The sequence below is a fragment of the Toxorhynchites rutilus genome, chromosome 1 (genome assembly GCF_029784135.1).
Source record: "Toxorhynchites rutilus septentrionalis strain SRP chromosome 1, ASM2978413v1, whole genome shotgun sequence".
Classification (NCBI taxonomy): Eukaryota; Metazoa; Arthropoda; class Insecta; order Diptera; family Culicidae; genus Toxorhynchites; species Toxorhynchites rutilus.
In genome coordinates, this window is record NC_073744.1 from 195528592 (window position 1) to 195547623 (window position 19032).

The 19032-nt window shown below is 38.6% G+C and overlaps 1 protein-coding gene across 2 annotated transcripts in view; it reads right to left on the reverse strand.

Annotated features, from left to right (window-relative positions):
* Positions 1-19032, reverse strand: part of LOC129773107 (tRNA dimethylallyltransferase) — a 432576-nt gene that overhangs the window by 520 nt on the left and 413024 nt on the right. For both annotated transcript variants that reach the window (XM_055776672.1, XM_055776664.1), the window contains exons 5-6: positions 9166-9269; positions 8833-9103 (exon numbers count right to left, since the gene is read on the reverse strand). In XM_055776672.1, the coding sequence (XP_055632647.1) occupies positions 8833-9103; positions 9166-9269 (375 nt within the window). The remainder of the gene's footprint in view (positions 1-8832; positions 9104-9165; positions 9270-19032) is intronic.

Sequence of the window (19032 nt, forward strand, 5' to 3'; positions counted from 1 at the left end):
AAAATTATGAATGCTGGGACTTTAAAAAGTTTCTATGTTCTCATTAGAAGTACCGTTTCCACTTGAATTCCGAACACTCCATTGTAAAAAACTAAATCTGCTGAACATCAATGTTGTTTTGATACCTATAAATGTTGTTATACGAAAGGGTATACCCTAAAAAATGAGTGGGTTATATCTATGATATAGCCGCAAGGTTGACGTGGGACTACCTTAGCTTATCAATCATTTGTTTGTATTGATTAAATTTTTGATGGAATGAAACAATTCCCGAATTCAATTGAATTCAATATATTTGATTTGTAACTAAAAAGATTGTGAAATGTCATGTAAGGTCAATTCATGCATTGTGATAGTAAATTTAATGATAGTCCTTTTACGGTTGGTATGATGCCTAGAACAAAATTTGTGAACGGGAGAATTTTCAAACGATTATTTTATTTTACATTTGCTTCTGAAGTTTGCATCTCTCAAGTGTACGTACTTATCGAACCGCGAATTCGCTTGATTATATGAACTTCAGGCACTCAGTTCCGATTTTGACATGTATGTCGAACGCATATTGTTTAATGAATAGGCGTTATCGCAGCAAATGGTTAACAACATTTTGCCTAATCATCAAATGGTATGCGTAGAAATTCAATGAGCGGAAGATATGAAGGTATATCCTTCAATACAATAATGAATAACCGAGCCAAAGCGTTGTGTTCGTACCCGCTTTGGTAATACGTGCTAGGAAAACACTTTGCGGAGTGCAAAAAAAATGCGGGTGCAGAGATACCCCCGACTTGCATGAATCAAAAACTTCAACTTCTACTTTTTATACTATAAAGGATTTAAACTTGAAAGTTCATTCGTCTCTAGTGTCTGCACGATTTTCCCAGGTTCTTAAGTTTAGGAGACCGTGTTAAAGAAACATATTCTAGTTTGCACAAAGGCAAGCGAGTACAAAAGTACTCGAAGCTTGCATTTATTTGCAGAGCCGATTTTCCCAGACATTTTGGTTTTGAAGTCTGTGTTAAGTAAACACATTTCAGTCGGAACAAAAATGCCACTGACTTGCATGAATTTACAATGCCAATTTCCTCAGACACCTTGGTTCTGAAGTCTGTGTTGGGGAAACACATTTCAGTCGGAACAAAAATTACCCCGACTTTCATGTATTTGCAATGTTGATTTCCCCACGCTACATGGATTTGAACTCTGTGTTAGGGAAACACATTTCAGTCGGACCAAAAATACCCCCGACTTACATGTATTTGGAATGCCAATTTCCCCACGCTCCTTGGATTTAAAGCCTGTGTTAGGGAAACACATTTCAGTCGGAACAAAAATACCCCCGACTTTCATGTATTTGCAATGCTGATTTACCCAAGGCTGCTTGGGTTTGATGGCTGTGTTAGGGAAATCGTAGATCGGGCCAATCAAAATGAGGCAGTTATGCCGTTTAGATAACGCTTAACATTTTACAGTTATTCAATTGTTTATCTAATGAAAAATAACATTTTATTAATTGCGATAGAAGCGTAGAAATATTCCCTATCAATTGATGCAAACATCTTTCCGATCCAGTAAGAAATGTTCGAGTTATAAGCATTTGGAATCTTTCATTTTTTCCTACATGTTCTGTGTTTAGGTTTTCATTTTACCCTCCATATACTCCGGTTAGACGTAGTCCCACGTCAAAAAATCGGAAATTTCACTATTAAATTATTTATAACATTGATGTTTAGTAAATTTACTTCTTAAAATGAAGGGTTCGAAATTCTAGTCTGTTCGGAATATGAGTCAAAACGATAAGTATTGACGTAGGACTACGTCTTTGATTTCTATATAGGAGGGTCACTCTACGAAAAATGTAACGTTTATTAAGAGTTTTCAAATGCATATTACGCAGAATCGTTTTTACGATATATGTTATAATATATACCAATAGACGGCAAATTCTCCATCATTTTTTTTCTCCTGAGACATCAACAGTGGAAATAATAAAACAAGTGAGCAATTTAACAAATAAAAGAGGTATGTTTGCGAGCGAATGCGAATGTAAATCGTGTATTATGCATTCTTTCTTTCAACTTCGTTCCCATGAATATTGTATGCAGCACAACATTGTGTGCAATAATTCGTTCTATCAAACAAGCTAGCAAGACCTTTTTCGAATGTAAACATGTTGAAGTAATCAGATGCAACATTTCATGCAAGATTTCATCAAAACAACGAGGAAAGTGCCACCCATACAGTAATCGTTCGTTAATTGGGTCGGAAAGGCAATACAATTATCTTATTTTACTCGCTAACTGGACTACAAAGCAGAAAAGCAATACTTCAAGTTAAAGATGACATCTATTATTGCTACATAACTGCTTTGCAGCCCAATTAACGTACGCCCTGTTATAGATAAGTCCAGTTCAATATTGTCCAGTTAGCGAATGACTTCTGTATATGACGGGGTGACGAACATTTCAAGCGAGTGTCTCCCGGGCTGCGGCAACATGGGCAATTTTACAGCGAAAAATGCTATCAATACTAAGAGGATGGCAGCGATTATCATGCGCGGACTCATTGAGATCGGCATTACATCACATCGCAAAAATGAAACGAAATAAAATATTAATAATCTTTATGACTCATATTCATAATTCCTAATGATTCAATTCTTTCTATGATAGATTGAGCAGTAGAACCAATACGACTTAACTGTGATAGTCTGTAAACGAACATTATTCCACCGAAAAAGCTACTGCTCCCGATGCCTTAGAATAATACTTATAATAAGAATAAGACAATGGAAAGAAATCACAATACCATAGCTACCCATTGAAAATAAAGCAACTTCATGATTTCACGTGTATTTTACCTCAAAAAATCACGAAATTGTAAGAATTTTCAACTTGTTTTTTGTTTCTTCCCCATAAACATAAACTTTATATTCTATGTAATCAATGGCGATATTTTTTTTTGTTTACCGATCCACATATACTTCATCTACCATTCCACTCTGCTATGTGCCACACTGATATTCAATTATTTTCAGTTAGAAAGTTGAACTTCCTGCCAGAAGCTTATTTTCGTTTTTTGTTCGTAACAAACTGTTCGACGGTTATTAGTACATATGACAAACGGCCCTTTTCAGGGCTACTATTTGGAGTTTCAAAAGAGTTGAACTAACAAATTTCTGAACAATGAAAAGAATTACATTTGAAAAAAAACATTTGTTCTGACCAATCACAGTCCTACGTCAAACTTCCGTCCGTGCCCCTAAGCCTAGGCCAGACCCTTCTACATTTTTTATATTGAAAACACAAAGTTTACATAATCATCACTCAACAATCCTATCATATATTTTTTTGGAATCAGTTGGAAGTTTTTTGGCGTAGGACTCTATCAGTAACGGTTCCAAATAAAAAAAAACAGAACACAGCGTTTGTTCCGTCCGGAGGGAACTATAGAGTGAAGTATATGTGTTTGGATATGCTTTGAAATTGACTTTATCACCCGCGGAAGGAATACGGTTTACTATATACTATATTTACACTATTTGTTAATAAGTAAAGTAATATAAATGTGAATGCGTCACTGGCAATTTGGTTAACTTGCTGCTACAAATGGTGCTGATGCTGATGATGATGTTGTTACTTCTGCTAATGCAGCTGACGCAATATTGCGGCTGCTGCTGCTGGTATTATTGCTGCTACTGCTGCTGGAGCAACGAATGTTGTTGCTTCTTGGTGTTCCTTTTTTGATATTGCTACTGCTTCTTTCTGCTACTGCTTTTACTGGTTCAACGCACTGGCTGCTTCCCTTGTTGTTCACGGTTCACGGCTTCACGGTTGGATTGAAACTGAATGAGGTGCGCGGTTAGGATAGCTGCTTATATACCCTCGTTCTTGTGCAAGTGCATAGCAATAAAATAAAAAGTGGGGAGGCTTACGAAGCGAATCCCTTCCAGTACGTTTCCCGGACTGAACAGCGTTCCATCCAGCATTCGATCTACGGACAATGTGGATAAAAAATATGGAAATTTAAGCTTCGCCTGTTCTCACTTTATTGAGAATAAACAAGCTATCCGTGAATTCGCAGCATTCATTCAGCTAGCGACCAGACGGCAGCGAGGTTTTCCAAATAGCTGAAAGTTTAGTTTAGTTTCCAGAATTGACCTTTATAATTCAAACATGCGTTACATTAAGGGTGCAAGGATTTGAGCGTTAAAATCTTTGTGACGGCTGAACTAAGTGGTATCAAAATCAATTCTGAAAGATAAAAGGTGTATAAGTGATGTTTGATACTTATTGACTCAAATCTTTCTTCCATAGCTCAAAAACTGTTTGGAAGAAGATTATTGAAATCACAAAAACCTATAAATAAGCTTGAAAGGTTGGCCAACATCAGTTGCTAATTTTGTGTAAAATTTTTCTTCCCGGATGCATTCTCAGAATATGTGCGAAGTAAGCATAGTGCAGAGCTTGCCCTGACAGACAGAAGCAAACACAAATATGTGATCGCTTCGGGCCGCCCTGTGTCAAGCACGTGTATTGGCAATAAATAACGAATCATGAATCACCCATCTTTAACTGTTTCTACAAAACCACGTAAACTCATCGGTCCTTTTTTCAGGGCTACAAACTCGACTAAATCATTCGAAGTATTCAAAAGCGAATTTATTTTTATATTTTTGGCCGGAAGAGAGCTTCTGAGAATTTAGGAGCAAGTTCGGATTTATTAGACTCTCAGACTTTCTCAGTTCATTTTCCTCTAGCTCTCAAAAAGACCAGTCTGAAAAACTATACTAAACACTCGGCCTTGAGAAAGGCCATTTGGAAAGTCTCGCTGCCGCTGCCATCTGGTGGCGGGATGACAGGATGAATTACTTATTGGTGACTTTTTTCGATCGATCATTTTTTTTTGTGTATTCGGACATTGTTTCCGGGTTAGAAGTGGCGTCAAGTGTAGCATACTCCAGGCTGGTTATTGAGAAGATATTTTTCAGCGGTAAGAGTTATGTTCTTCGGTGGAAAACTAAAGGTGAAAACTTGTTCCGCAGAGGTCAACACCGTCAGGAAATCCCCACTCAATTCGGTTCAGATTCCATGGTCCTACGTTAACAATGCGGTCGTGTCTTGGACACCACTCTTCTTTATTTATTTTTTTGCGGGCTGCTGGCCTAGACAGTTACGAATCCGTTTGATACGAATGCGAATCGGTTGAAAATTTGATTTCCTGTCTGCATGAATGAGGACTATGGGAACCTTCAGCTTTCCCGTTTGGTTTGGTTTTATTCCATTTCTGCTTTCCTCTCCCACACTAGCTGAAACGATCCTTCTACAGTCCTTCTATCAGTCTGTTCTGTCCACATTATTTTAAATGTGTTTCCGAACACTTCCATTCTTACAACTCTTAGGGGAGATGTGGGTGAGAAAAACAGTGGGGGTAAAACGGGCAGGTTACGGACCCAGCTTAGGTAGCAGGGCTAAAGATAAATAAAAATAATCTCATATCAAATTTGTAGCGCAATGCACATTTCAGAAACAAAATAATGCCAGCAGGAGGAAACCACATGTTTCGTTTCCTTTTTTCAATTCTTTTATATGACTCCCAAGATAAGCGCGCCAGAGATAGCGCATAAGACGAATGAATAAAAGTAAATATTTATTGTCGGCAATTTGTTTTGTTTGGGTATCGCTCTTGATCGCGCATGGAATGAGCGCGAAAAGCAGGTAAAGAATAGGGCAAAGAAACAAAAATGTTTATTTATGATCCCATACGGGTGACGTAGTGGAGGATAAGAACATAGGGATAGGCGTTTAGAAAGGGATAGATATGAATTCCTTTGCTGGCAATTGGCAAATAGTTAGGTCGTAAAATCTTCACCAAATTGAGCTTCTTCAGCGATAGCGAAGGATGGAAACCATGGAATGAATTTTAGGTAGCAAATAGGCGGGCAGATAACCGATGCGGTTTCGGTTATCTGAGTAGCAAAGGGATATCTTTTCTCTCCCTTTTAATTTTAATCTAGAGTAAGAATTCGTGTATATGTAGTCCGGATTCTTACTCAATAAGTTAGTTCAAATCCTCAGTTCATTTTAGTTAGACAAACCAAAAGGTTCACTTCAGCATGGAAATAAACAGTAAACAATTTCGGGAGCAAACCAGAACGTATTTATTTCTCAAAATCAAGTTAAGCATCAGGATCAAGGCAGCCAAGTCCAGGCAGCCAAGTTCAACATCCGCAAGGCCAGAACTCCTAGCAGGGAAGGAGTTCGAAAACACTGGTTAGAATAACAGAATAAATCCCAAATCGGAAAGCAGACCACTAGCTTCACTCGGACGGGCCGCCGGATTCTGAAGGGTTAGTTGCTGCCCTAGTTGGGATTCGATGAAGTCTAGGGGCTCAGCCCATAAGAGAGCCCTTAGGGCAAGATTTCGAAAAGTAACAGAGAGGAGGAGCCGAACCAAATATTGACAAAATCCAATAACTAGGGAAACTTGGATTCCCTAGTTAACAGGATAGGTGTTTAACTTGTATAGTTACATTATGAATTTCAAATTTCTGTTAATGGGAATCCTTTCTACATGCCTTCCTATGGTGAGGTGAAACGGACAGTTCCCAGTGGGAGTGAGATGGACTGTGAAAAGTCTGTTTAATGCTACTCCTCAGGAATGCTCTGCGTCTATAAACGAAAATCAAATCGCCAAAGGTGGACTGTCTAGAAAACGGACTGGAACCAAAAGCAAAATAGTTAAGAGTCTGTCCGTTTATATTGCTAAAAGATGTACAGATGTCAGATGTTTTGGGATGGGACGAAAATCTGGACAATTTGATGAATTCATACTATCTTCAATAAAATCAATAGTATTCTATTCATACCATGTTACGACCTCCCGGCGGTAATGACAGCTGGCTAAGTCGAGCCAGACCTTCACGGGACGTTCGTGTGATCGAATGAACGGTAAAATTATCTTCTGAAGATACTTCTCCTTGTAGAGTTGTCCACTCGTAGTTGCTCCTGTGATGGAAACCTTTGTTTTCTTTCCACAACTACAGATACCTTACCAAATCATCAACTTTCGAGCGAATTTATCGACGAGAACAAATTTGAACTTACCCGGAGTTAAATAAGGGAATAGAATTTTTGACCCAGGATTTGTACATACTCGCATACAGGTTCGCCGAACTGTACAGTGTGCCACAGCGAAAGTTTTTGCCAAATCGCTTTCGAGGGATTGTTTGGGATTATCTTCGCTGTCGAATACATACTTGTTGGAATGTTTTTTAGTTCTTTCTTAGCTTTATTTATTAGTTTCTCCTCCGTTTTCGCCACGAATTTGTTGGAGTGAACTCTCCGCGAAATTCCCCACTTTCTTCGCAACGGGATGATGCTCCCAATACGCATAAACCATGGAGCGCAGTTGTTTTGTTATTTTCGCCATAACATCCGCAGTTCAACTGATAGCGTTGTCAAATTTTGTCTGAAAACTCATGGGTTACTATGATTGACGCATGAAGAATTGGTAAAATTTGTCATTTTTTCAATGCAAGCGTTAAACAACTCTTCCAGATCATACGCAAGGCGCTTATATCAATGTATAACAGGTGAAGCACCATCATCACTTCAATAAGAAGGGAGTTACGGTTTGTGGAGTGGGGGTTGTTTGTTTTGTTATAGCTAGGATACGCTATTTTTGCATTTTCACATGCGAGAGTAGTGGAAATGAGAATGAAAATCTACAAAATCACCCCTTCTTTTTCGTAAAATTCGCGAAAGCGGAACATAGTAGGCATCGTTCGAATAAGCGTCGCAGCAGTTTGTAGAGAGCCGCCGGCAGCGGTCTGATGCTGTTTGTAAACAATACCGACAGCAATTCCAATATGGCTGAAAGTGCATTTCATATGATTGTTTCACCTGGTATATATAGAGGCGCCTTGATCATACCGATGTTGTTAGTGTCTTGACACGACAACTAGAGACGCTGCGTTAACTAAAAAGAAGGGGCCAAATACAATACTATTGGGAACAGACATTATCGGACCAGTTGGATTTTTGATGCAGGTATCCACAATCATTTTCCATTGCCGAATAAGAAACACATTCAGAGAAAAAAACAATTTGTCAAAACAATACAATTACATTATAATTTCTAAACGAACGAAGCGGCTATTTTTGAAGCAATAAATTGAAATTTTGCAAACCCATTTAGTCATTAGAAATTACCATTTCATGTGATAAATTTTGCCAGCCTGTGCTTATGTTTTCTTTTCGCACATTCAGTACTCTATCCTTATATCATGACTTTCTTCGAAGTCACAGTCAATTTCAGTTAATGCCTACGCACCTACTCAAAATTCCACTCAGCTCCATACGCTACATAAAATATTTTAAAAATATGCGTTCGATTGAATAAACAACACTCGCGAACAAATGTCATCCACCCCTCGAATTGTTATTTTTTTTTCAGCTTCACCAAACCAATAAAACCCATTTGACCCCACCATTCTACACGCAATAATGTCTCAGTGACTTACGAATAAATTTCCTCGTCGATGGGAAGTAAATTTCCCCGCAGTTTCTACCGCCGAAAATCGAGAGTAAATTTGAGTGATTTAATTATGCATAACAACGCTAACGGGATAATTTTATTGATGTGTGCCCGGCTGTCCCCTCTCGAATTGAATTTGTCTAACCATAGAGGCAAATTGGACTTTCTCCGCAGAGCGCGCGGAGGGCACGCGCGTGTCCTTCGCTCCGCATCCCCGGTTACGGGCACCATATGCCACCATCTGCTGCTGCTGAAAATCCCCAAAAGACGCGCATAGCTATAAAATTTTATTACCTCCCTCCGTGCGTTCGCCAGGAATCGATGATTTATCCATTTAATCTGTTTCTTCGAGTAGCGCTGCGTCACCAGCTTCAGATTGTCCAGGCACCGTTCCAACAGCGGCAATCCCTCGGGACGTCGATCCTCTTCTCCGGTCGGTGCCTCCTGCTGCCCTCGGATGTACTCCGTGATAAGCTGGTCGTGGGCGGCGTCGTATCTGTCCAGGTACTCAACGAACTCCTTGAATCCGATGCTCTGCAAGATGCCCCGATGGTACTCGTTGTCTCTGGAATAATGGGAATAGTTTATTGATTGACAAAAATGTGGGAAGAAAATTGCATTACGCACTCGTAGGGCTTCACGTAGCGCTCCGAGAAGGTGCGAATCTCAGCGAGCAGACCTTGGGCGACCATCGAGTCCACACGGGCGCTCAACCGGGAGTTCAGCGTTTCCTGTGGGAGAAAAACAACGAAAGCCTAAATAAATATTCTAGTGTAGATGCACAAATTTCAGACGTCTTTTCGAGCATTGATGAAATAAAAGAATGTTATGTTTACAATCTTTTATTTCATGATTTGTTTATTGACCAATTGACGATCAAGCTGTAAACATATTTTTTTTAACGAAAGCCATTGATGTGATTTTGGTGATTTGCGTTTCAGAAACCCCAAATCTTCAAGAATTATTTTTCCGTTCCTCAGTTTTCCGAAAAATAACAAAAAATCGAAAAATCGGCAAACAAAAATATTGGCAAAACCTACATTTTTCATCCTGTAGGAGGTTCAATTCAATGGTTTTCCCCCCAATCACAATGTGTATTTTTTATCAAAGTAATGCTGTAGGAAAAGTTACATATTTTTGCATTTTATTAGGTTTTGTTTTTTGTTAGTTTATGTCAGGTTATATACTTTCCACACTTAGTCTTTTTAGACCGTTTTTTGTCCAATAAAGTTATATACCAATGAAAGAAATTGATAGTAAGTGGGAGCCAAGAAACTAAGCTATCATTTGATGTCAAAACCTTATCACATGGTTGCTTTCCAAAGCCATGAAAAATTATCACAGTTGCTGTTGGATTTTTCGAACGCTTGGCATAAAATGAGTTAGAAAAATATATTCAAACAGATTCAAAATCAGTAAAGATGCCGCATGACTTCGGGCAAACCAAATTTTTTTTTGAGAAAATAGCAACCATTTGAAAAAATAAACTGCATTTTTTGAACGTTTTTTATGACAATTTCAATTTTTCAAAAAAAGTGAAATTGAAAGAAAATATTCTTAATTGGTTTATGCGATAAAGACATGTATAAAGCTCTTAGAGATGAACCAGCCTTTGGCTGAAAATCTCTTTAATAAAGAAAAAAAAACATGTATAAAGATTTATTTACATCATATTTAGAATGAATCGGTTCAGTAAAATTTGAGATACCACGTATGCGAGTTTGAAAAAAATATTTCGAGAAAAACACGTTTGAAGTTTCGTGTCAGTATTTGACACGAAACTTCAAACTGCCGTAATCTCACAAAGTGGCCTAAGCGCCAAAATTGACATTTTCCTTTTTTGTTATACATCGGTAAAGAATACCAAATACTTCCAAAAAAAATGCGATGTTTTACAAAAATATTACGGGGTCATATTTTTGTAAAACAAGTTTGAAAACAAAGTGCCGTAAGTGCCATTTCCCCTATGATGTGACGTAATTTGATTGTGATGCGACGTGATTTTTTGACGTAGGACTACGTCTTTCATTTCTATACCGGGATGTAAAATCAAAGTTTCGAAAACGAAAGCGTTACGCCGGAGACCGAGATTTTGAGCGTTAATAGCTCCTAAACAACTGAACGAAATGGTATGATAAACACTTCATTCGAAAGATAAAATGTCTACGCGTTATATACTTGTTACTTTCTGATCCAAAAACTTGTTTCAATAGTCTTAAAATTGCTTTCAAAACAGGCTATTGAAATCACCAATCGGTATATAAGCGAGCGCCGCTCGGAAATCCACTCAGTTCTAATTGAACAGCGATTGGAGCATGTTGTCGCTGTTGTGGTGAAGCTCTTCGTTTATCATGAAAGGGCTGATGAACGGTGTCACCAAGAGCCTGTTTGTGCACCTTAGGTCAGACATGAATCCATCAGGAGGAGAGTGATGCCACAAACGGTTCCCCGGGAAGATCTCGAAGCAGCCGCTACACACACACACACATACACGCGCGGAATTCTTTCCGTTTGGATGCCATTCAGCATCGAGAAAGATCCGGAAAATAATCTGCCAGTTCCTCTGGGAATTTTCAAAATATATTCATGTGAAAGAGTTTAATTGAATGTTTTCTATCCATGTAACACTGTGACCAAATATGTTTCAATCAAGTGCTATTAACAGGTGGTTATCGAGTTAGTATTAACCACTAGTGGGCTTCCAGTATCGAGGAAAATGTGGGAATATCTAATCGTTGCTGGAAAATAATCTGCCAGTTCCTTTGGGAATTTTCAAAATATATTCATGTGAAAGAGTTTAATTGAATGTTTTCTATCCATGTAACACTGTGACCAAATACATTTGGTTTTGTGGGTTTTCAATCAATCGCAATTAACAGGATAGCTTCAGAAGATTATTCTTCCCCATCAGTAGGATATTTCCGTATCCAATATTGTATGCGCCCGCAATCGATTATTGCTCAGTCGCCGAAAGTTCCGAGCTCAGAGAGTTCATTCCCCTCTAGTTTGCCTTCCAAATTGCCATCGTAAACCACGCCTTCTCTCGATTCAATCACGCACAAAAAGCATACTTAAGCGATATTCTGGTGGTGAGACGCATTCATTTTTCGTGAGGACATCGACAAGACAACATCGTTGCTGAGGATGCTGGACGGCGAAAGATCGAGATCTGCCCTGAAACGCGAGCAGTTTGTTTGAAACTGTGAGGGAGCACAGAGAAGCCGATCCTTCAGGAGAAGAGAAGGTGACCATCGAAGTAGCCGCTACACACACACATACACGCACGGAATTCTTTCCGTTTGGATGCCATTCAGCATCGAGAAAGATCCGGAAAATAATATGCCAGTTCCTCTGGGAATTTAAAATTAAATTCATGTAAAAGAGTTTATTTTGATGTTTTCTGTCCATGTGACACTGTGACCAAATACATTTGGTTTTGTGATTTTTCAATCAATTGCCATTAACAGGATAGCTTCTGAAGATTATTATTCCCCAGCAGTAGGATATTTTCGTATCCAAAATTGGATGCATAAAACCTTGTACCTCCAACGTAACGCTCTCATTTTCGAAGTCCCCGAAATATTCATTTATTCATTCATTCAGAATGGATTCAGATTCAACTTCAAACAAAGGATCACTGAATCAACGATAGTCCTACGTCACCATTGCGGTTATATCATAGATATTACCCACTTTCTGTTTTATCTTATCTGATGGCATAAGATGAATGAGTAGGGACAGTAAATTTCACATAACAGCATCTTTCGTAATGGACGTTTAGCATAATGAGAGTCACATGTCTTCTTTCATGTGGGAAACCATTTTTCCGAAAAGTACGTCATGCCAAATATTTTAATCAAAAACAGTCCGTCCCCATACAGTGCTAGGGGAAAGTAGGTAAAGACGGACACCCTAAGGTGTAATCTCAATTTTTACACATACATAACTTTCATGCTCGCAGTTGTTGTACAAATTGAAACTTCAGGTCCTTTTCTATCATAATTGCCGTTGATACTGATAATTTATTCCAACATTGATGTATTCTGGGTCATTGGAAAAAATGCATCGAAGTACTATTTCTTCACATGGTCGCGAAAGACGGAAATCTGGAATGGGTAAGACGGACACTAAGGTGGAAAAGATGGACACTTACGGAAAAGTTGTAGTTTTTGTACGTATTTTAGTGTTTTCAGCATTGGGGAGTGTTCTTGAATTACGCTACGATTCGAAAGGCTACTCATGTTGTTCGTAGACAGTTTCATCCTTGAAAGGGAACGACAGAAGAGGTCAAATACATACACTCCATGCAAAAATTTCTGGATTTTTGCGGGCCATTGTCCTCGCAAAGGAAGGAAAAGGATCTGAAATAACCAACAACCTGTCCACGCATATTTTAAATGACCTCCTAGGAAGACGATCATTCATTTGTATAGTTTAATGATACACTTAAAAATGTTTCAAAACGAAAGTTTATTTACAAAGCATTAAAAACAATTCATCGATGGTTTAAGTTCATTTGAGTATTTAAATTAATTCAATTTTCAGTGGGAATAAAAAAACAAGAAAAAAAGAAGAATCAAGAGCAGTTCTGACAAATAGTTGCAGCAGAAGTAAAGCATTCAGCGTGGAACCATGAAAGGCATTGTAAGCATATTGTCCAACCTGTCCCGAAATCTGAATCAGAAAACTGGCTTCCGCATTTCTCGCATAGATTATCAGATGAGGTGTCCCCTTTGCCCTTATTTTGCTTAGGCTTCTTCGAAGAGCGTTGTTTTTGTTCTGTTTTGATGGATTTAATGTCTTTCGATGCTTTCGCCTTCTTCAAAGTGTCAGCGTATTGAGCAGACGTTATGTCAGCTGCCTTTTCTGCTTGGCGTTTTCTCTTCGTTACTCTCGGGGTGACCATTTTCGGTAACGGAAGTATGATCGACGGAGATATTTCAAACACCGGGTTATTGGCCGTTGAGATGGTGTCCGGTTCTGCGAAATCAGCCATGATGTCTTCGGGAAGCACTTGAACTTCTTAATCCTCACAGGAAATGCGATTTACGGTCGATTGACTAGGCGCACCTTCAAGATGCAATCGAAACGTCTCTTCTTCACGAAGAATCTCAGGATCGGGTTGATCAGTCACCGTGGCCGGGGCAAAGTCATCATCGGAAAAAATATTGCGATCAAATGGCCAAACTCCTGTTTTTTCGAACCCATTCTCAGAAATTTCCGTAGTAGCCGCCTTGATGAATGCAGGCTTCATGAGCTCGGCAACGTCATATTGGCTGACGACTTTACCTGGATTCTGTTGTAGGAAACGCTCTACTTCCTGTGCGTAGTACGTCTTAAAAGGTGCCATAAAGGATACATCAAGCGGTTGAAGTTTGTTGCTAGTGTAAGGTGGTAAAACTAGAACCTTAACAAAGTTAGCTCTAGCTTTCTCGGTAAAAGCTAGGTTCTTCGTGTGCGACGAGAGGCCATCAATTATGAGCAAGGCAGGACTGTCTTCAGAAGGTTTTACATGCTCCAAAAAGTGATCGAACCACTCATTGAATATTTCGACCGTCATGTAACCCGATGCATTACAGGAAAATTTGCTTCCACGTGATACCCCTTTCTTCAAAGCTTCGTGCATCCGCATGCGAAGAAAAATGAAGAACGGCGGAAGGTGCTGTCCGGTTGCGGACATGCACATTACTGCCGTAGCTGTTTCTCCGCGTTCCGCAGATGTAATACCACCAACCTGTTTTTTGCCTTTCAATGCCGCTACCTTAGACTTCTTCGGAGGAACCTGTAAGAAAGTATGAATAAAAAATTAAACTGATTTTTAAACTAACAACAATGCCAAAACAAATACTAACGGTACAAACACTAGTCTCATCGGCGTTCAAAACACGATCTGGCGTCAATTTGGGATCTTTCAGCGCTTCTTCCAGCAAATCGTAAAACGCAGATACTGCTGGCTTATTGAAGCCTCTGGCTCGGGCGGCAGAGGTAGCTTCAGGTTTACGGAACGACAATTTGGGATTTCGTTTCAGAAAATTGCTTAGCCAAGCTTTTCCAGCCATCTTGGTAGACTTGTTGAACGGATGTGGCAATCCATTTTTTTCAGCCAGATCAAAAGCAAGCTTTCGAACATTAGTCGTCGTTATTCCATATAACCTCTTTTCCAAATCCAACAGATGTTGTACCAGCTCCTCTTCTTGTTGAGAATTGAATACGGAATCAAGAGGTCCTAGCCGAGTTGATACAGTTGGACTTGTGAGGTGGCGAATCAGTGTGGATCTTGGAATTGCGTAACTTCTTGCTGTTGTCTTCACCGGCGATCAACTTTTTACAGCCTTAATGGCTTGTTCCAACTGCTGAGCGGTCCATGACTGCCGGTTACTCTTGCGCTTGTAATTTGTAGGCATCTTTATAGTAAAACCAAAAAGTTTTGTCAATACCCTAGGAAAATACTAGTGTCCGTCTTTCCTTACCTTAATGTGTCCGTCTTGCCCGAACTGGCAGTTTTTTGACGTAGGACTACGTCTTTCATTTCTATACCGGGGTGTAAAATCAAAGTTTCGAAAACGAAAGCGTTACGCAGGAGACCGAGATTTTGAGTGTTAATAGCTCCTAAACAACTGAACGAAATGGTATGATAAACACTTCATTCGAAAGATAAAATGTCTACGCGTTCTATACTTGTTACTTTCTGATCCAAAAACTTGTTTCAATAGTCTTAAATTTGCTTTCAAAATAGGCTATTGAAATCACCAATCGGTATATAAGCGAGCGCCGCTCGGAAATCCACTCAGTTCTAATTGAACAGCGATTGGAGCATGTTGTCGCTGTTGTGGTGAAGCTCTTCATTTATCATGAAAGCGCGGATGAACGGTGTCACCAAGAGTCTGTTTGTGCACCTTAGGCCAGAAGGGAATCCATCAGGAGGAGAGTGATGCTACAAACGGAAGCCGGGAAGATCTCGAAGCAGCCGCTACACACACACACACACATACACGCACGGAATTCTTTCCGTTTGGATCGAGAAAGATCCGGAAAATAATCTGCCAGTTCCTGTAGGAATTTAAAAATACATTCATGTGAAAGAGTTTATTTGATTGTTTTCTATCCATGTAACGCTGTGACCAAATATGTTTCAATCAAGTGCTATTAACAGATGGTTATCGAGTTAGCATTAACCACTGGTGGGCTTCCAGTATCGAGGAAAATGTGGAAATATCTTATCGTTACTGAAAATAATCTGCCAGTTCCTCTAGGAAATTACATTCATATGAAAGAGTTTATTTTAATGTTTTCTGTCCATGTAACACTGTGACCAAATACATTAGGTTTTGTGATTTTTCAATCAATCGCAATTAACAGGATAGCTTCTGAAGATTATTCTTCCCCATCAGTAGGATATTTCCGTATCCAATATTGGATGCATAAAACCTTGTGCCTCCAACGTAACGCTCTCGTTTTCGAAGTTCTCCAAATATTCATTCATTCAGAATGAATTCAGATTCAACTTCATACAAATGATCTCTAAATCAACGATAGTCCTACGTCACCCTTGCGGTTATACCATAGATATAACCCACTTCCTGTTTTTTTCGAATGACCGTAGTTCTTCCTATAAGCGTTGAAAAACCTCTGATTTATCACAGGATAGTTAATGATGGACTAAATAAACACTTAGCCGTTGGAGGAACACGTAAAAAACAAAAAATCACGAACTTTTCGCTATTTTCTACGGAGTAAAAATTACATCGAATGGTGCACCCGCGAAGATAATTTTTGTTTTGTTTACAAGCTTGACAGTTCGCTCGCTGGAAATCAACAGTGTGTCTCGAAAGTATTGATACACTTTATTGAAAGTATTTGCATAACTAAAATATTTCAAAAAATTTTAGTTAATGAAATATTAAAAGTGTCCATCTTACCCGCAGTGTCCCTCCTTACCTACTTTCCCCTACATTTATAATAGCAATGTTGTTTTAGAACTACAAATCATGTACTTAGAATTTCAGTTTAAAAATCTCGGCAAATATTAAAATTCATGGAATCAAACTCAACTTAAAGAAATAATTTATCCTAGATTGAAGTGTATTGTTGTGAGACAACAACATTATACATAAAGATTGTAACTAAATCGTAAAACTTATCAATTCAATGGTTGACAACAAGAATTTCCCAATAGTGTCTTTTATCTTCAGGTATCAAGGGACAAAGCTTCTTGACGATGTTTACTTTCCTCACCAGCTGAATTTCTCTTTGGGATGAATTCAAACTCAGTGATAATTGAAGGGTAAATGTCGGATTTGGTGAACAGCTACGCCCTTCTACATTCTCCATCGAAAGGCATCTTATAACAAAACTCAAACCATCCTCATGTAAACTGTTTCACATCGGATAATTTCAGACGGCACTATCTTGGGAAAAATCGGTCCTTTTCATAATTGTTACATAAATGTTGAACTCTTCGCGGCATGTTGGAGAAAACAATTGGAAACAAATTCCCGCATACCTTGATGGATGTACGCCAATCGGTTGTGGAAACAGCGATTGTTATTCGATGTTTCCACAACAAACTGGCGTTGGTAACACAGCTCAAATAAAACTGCATTTCTTTCAAAAATCATGCCGTTGGCAATGTTGCTAATGGATTTCGCTACCATTACTGCACTTATACTTTTTTTTTGGAATAAGACTTTTAATATTTTGGAGAAACAGTGGTGAAAAAGTTTATCAGGAATTGTCCCAAATATGACACATGGAAGACAAACAAAAACATTGTACAGCTTGGAGAGACTGGAAAGCTCAATAGCTCGGAAATGAAGCAGGAACTTGGTCGATAAGACGTGTATCTCAAATTTTACGAGGATCTGGTTTACCCTAAGAAGGCGAAGAAACCTAACCTTCCTTGTATTCACATTGGGTCTTGAATCTTGGATTACACACTCAACTCTGTGTTTTTCTCCTGCTTACACTTCCTTACACTGCCTATCCAAGATGCAACGTGTAATTTACATAAATATTAGATATTATAGGCCCTCCAAATTGTTCTAACGGTCATAGTATCAATGTGCTATATTGATTTTAATTTATCTGAATATGAAACCCAAGTAAATTTCCTTCCGTTTACATCAATGGGATATCAGTTTCTCATGGTCTCTCACAGATTTTTTCTAGTTTTAACTAACATTAATATTACGCTTGATCTAAACTCTTCTATTTGACGCATAGTCCGTAAAAAATAGTGCTTACTTTGCATAAAATGTATATTTACTATAGTGTTCATTTTGCAAGTATGCATACTTTGTATATTTTTGTCGAGAACACTTTCTCGAGCTGGAGGGAATCATTTTGATCTTGATACCAAACTTCGGTTTATACAAGCCTGATAAGAGAAAAAAGAACCAAAGACTAGAAAATTGAAAAATTCGTAGGCTTTCAAATAGCTTTTCAATACCACAATTTGATAGTTTCTATACCAAAGTAATGCTGGATTAGTTTTGTTTTGGTATTGAATGTACTCATTTTAGTATTGGAATAGTATTGAATTATAATGCACTAGCCAACCCGGCAAACTTGCAAATAAAATATTGGAATACATATTTGATATAGAAGTCAAGTGTCAAAACACTACAGAAACGTATCGTGCCCTTTAAAAGCTCCACATGAAAAATTTGATTCCGTTTACTTGCTTTGTGTTGTGACATTTGTGTTTCATTTGTATGGCACGTACCACAATAAAAACATTTCTTGCCCCCTCATAGAATTTAGTTCGCAGTTGCGGAATATATTCTTCGTTCACATTTATTGAAATAAACTTCAAACCCAAGTTGAATGAATTGCACTATATAACAATGCCAATTAGCCAATTCATTATGCCATTCAATGCTTATTAATGATTGTGAAGACATTTGAAGACACTTTTTCGTACCACATTTGAAAAAATCACTTGGCATCCCTGGTTTTAGCTTCCATTCGTTTCAATTTCCACATGTCCCTATTCAAATGTTAACGAATGGGAGCTGGAGCAAACCACGCTAAAAAGGTCAAACCAAAGGTGAAGTTCAAAATTCGCGTTAGAAGAAAAAGAATAGAGGATTGAGGTTCGATGCAGTGATCTATTACCAGAAACCGTGCAAAAAAGGTGCCATCTGAACGAATGATATGATTAATTAATGGCCACTTTATGAACTAACAGTTCGGCTGGAAAGTTCATAAGGTTGACGTCTAGATGGCGCCTCTTGCAAAGATCTACTTGACTATCACAAAGCACCATCTTTGGATACGTGGATACGTGTCAAAATTTGACAGCAATCTTTTGTTATTATGAAAAAATGGAAAAATCACAAATCAATGAAAACGATGGCAAAATTGTATGAATTGGGCTTCGAATTGCTTCCACATATTCTCCAGATCTGGCCCCTAGCGACTATTTTCTGTTCGCAGACCTGAAGAGAATGCTCGCTGGCAAGAAATTTAAGACCGATGATGAAGTGATTGCCG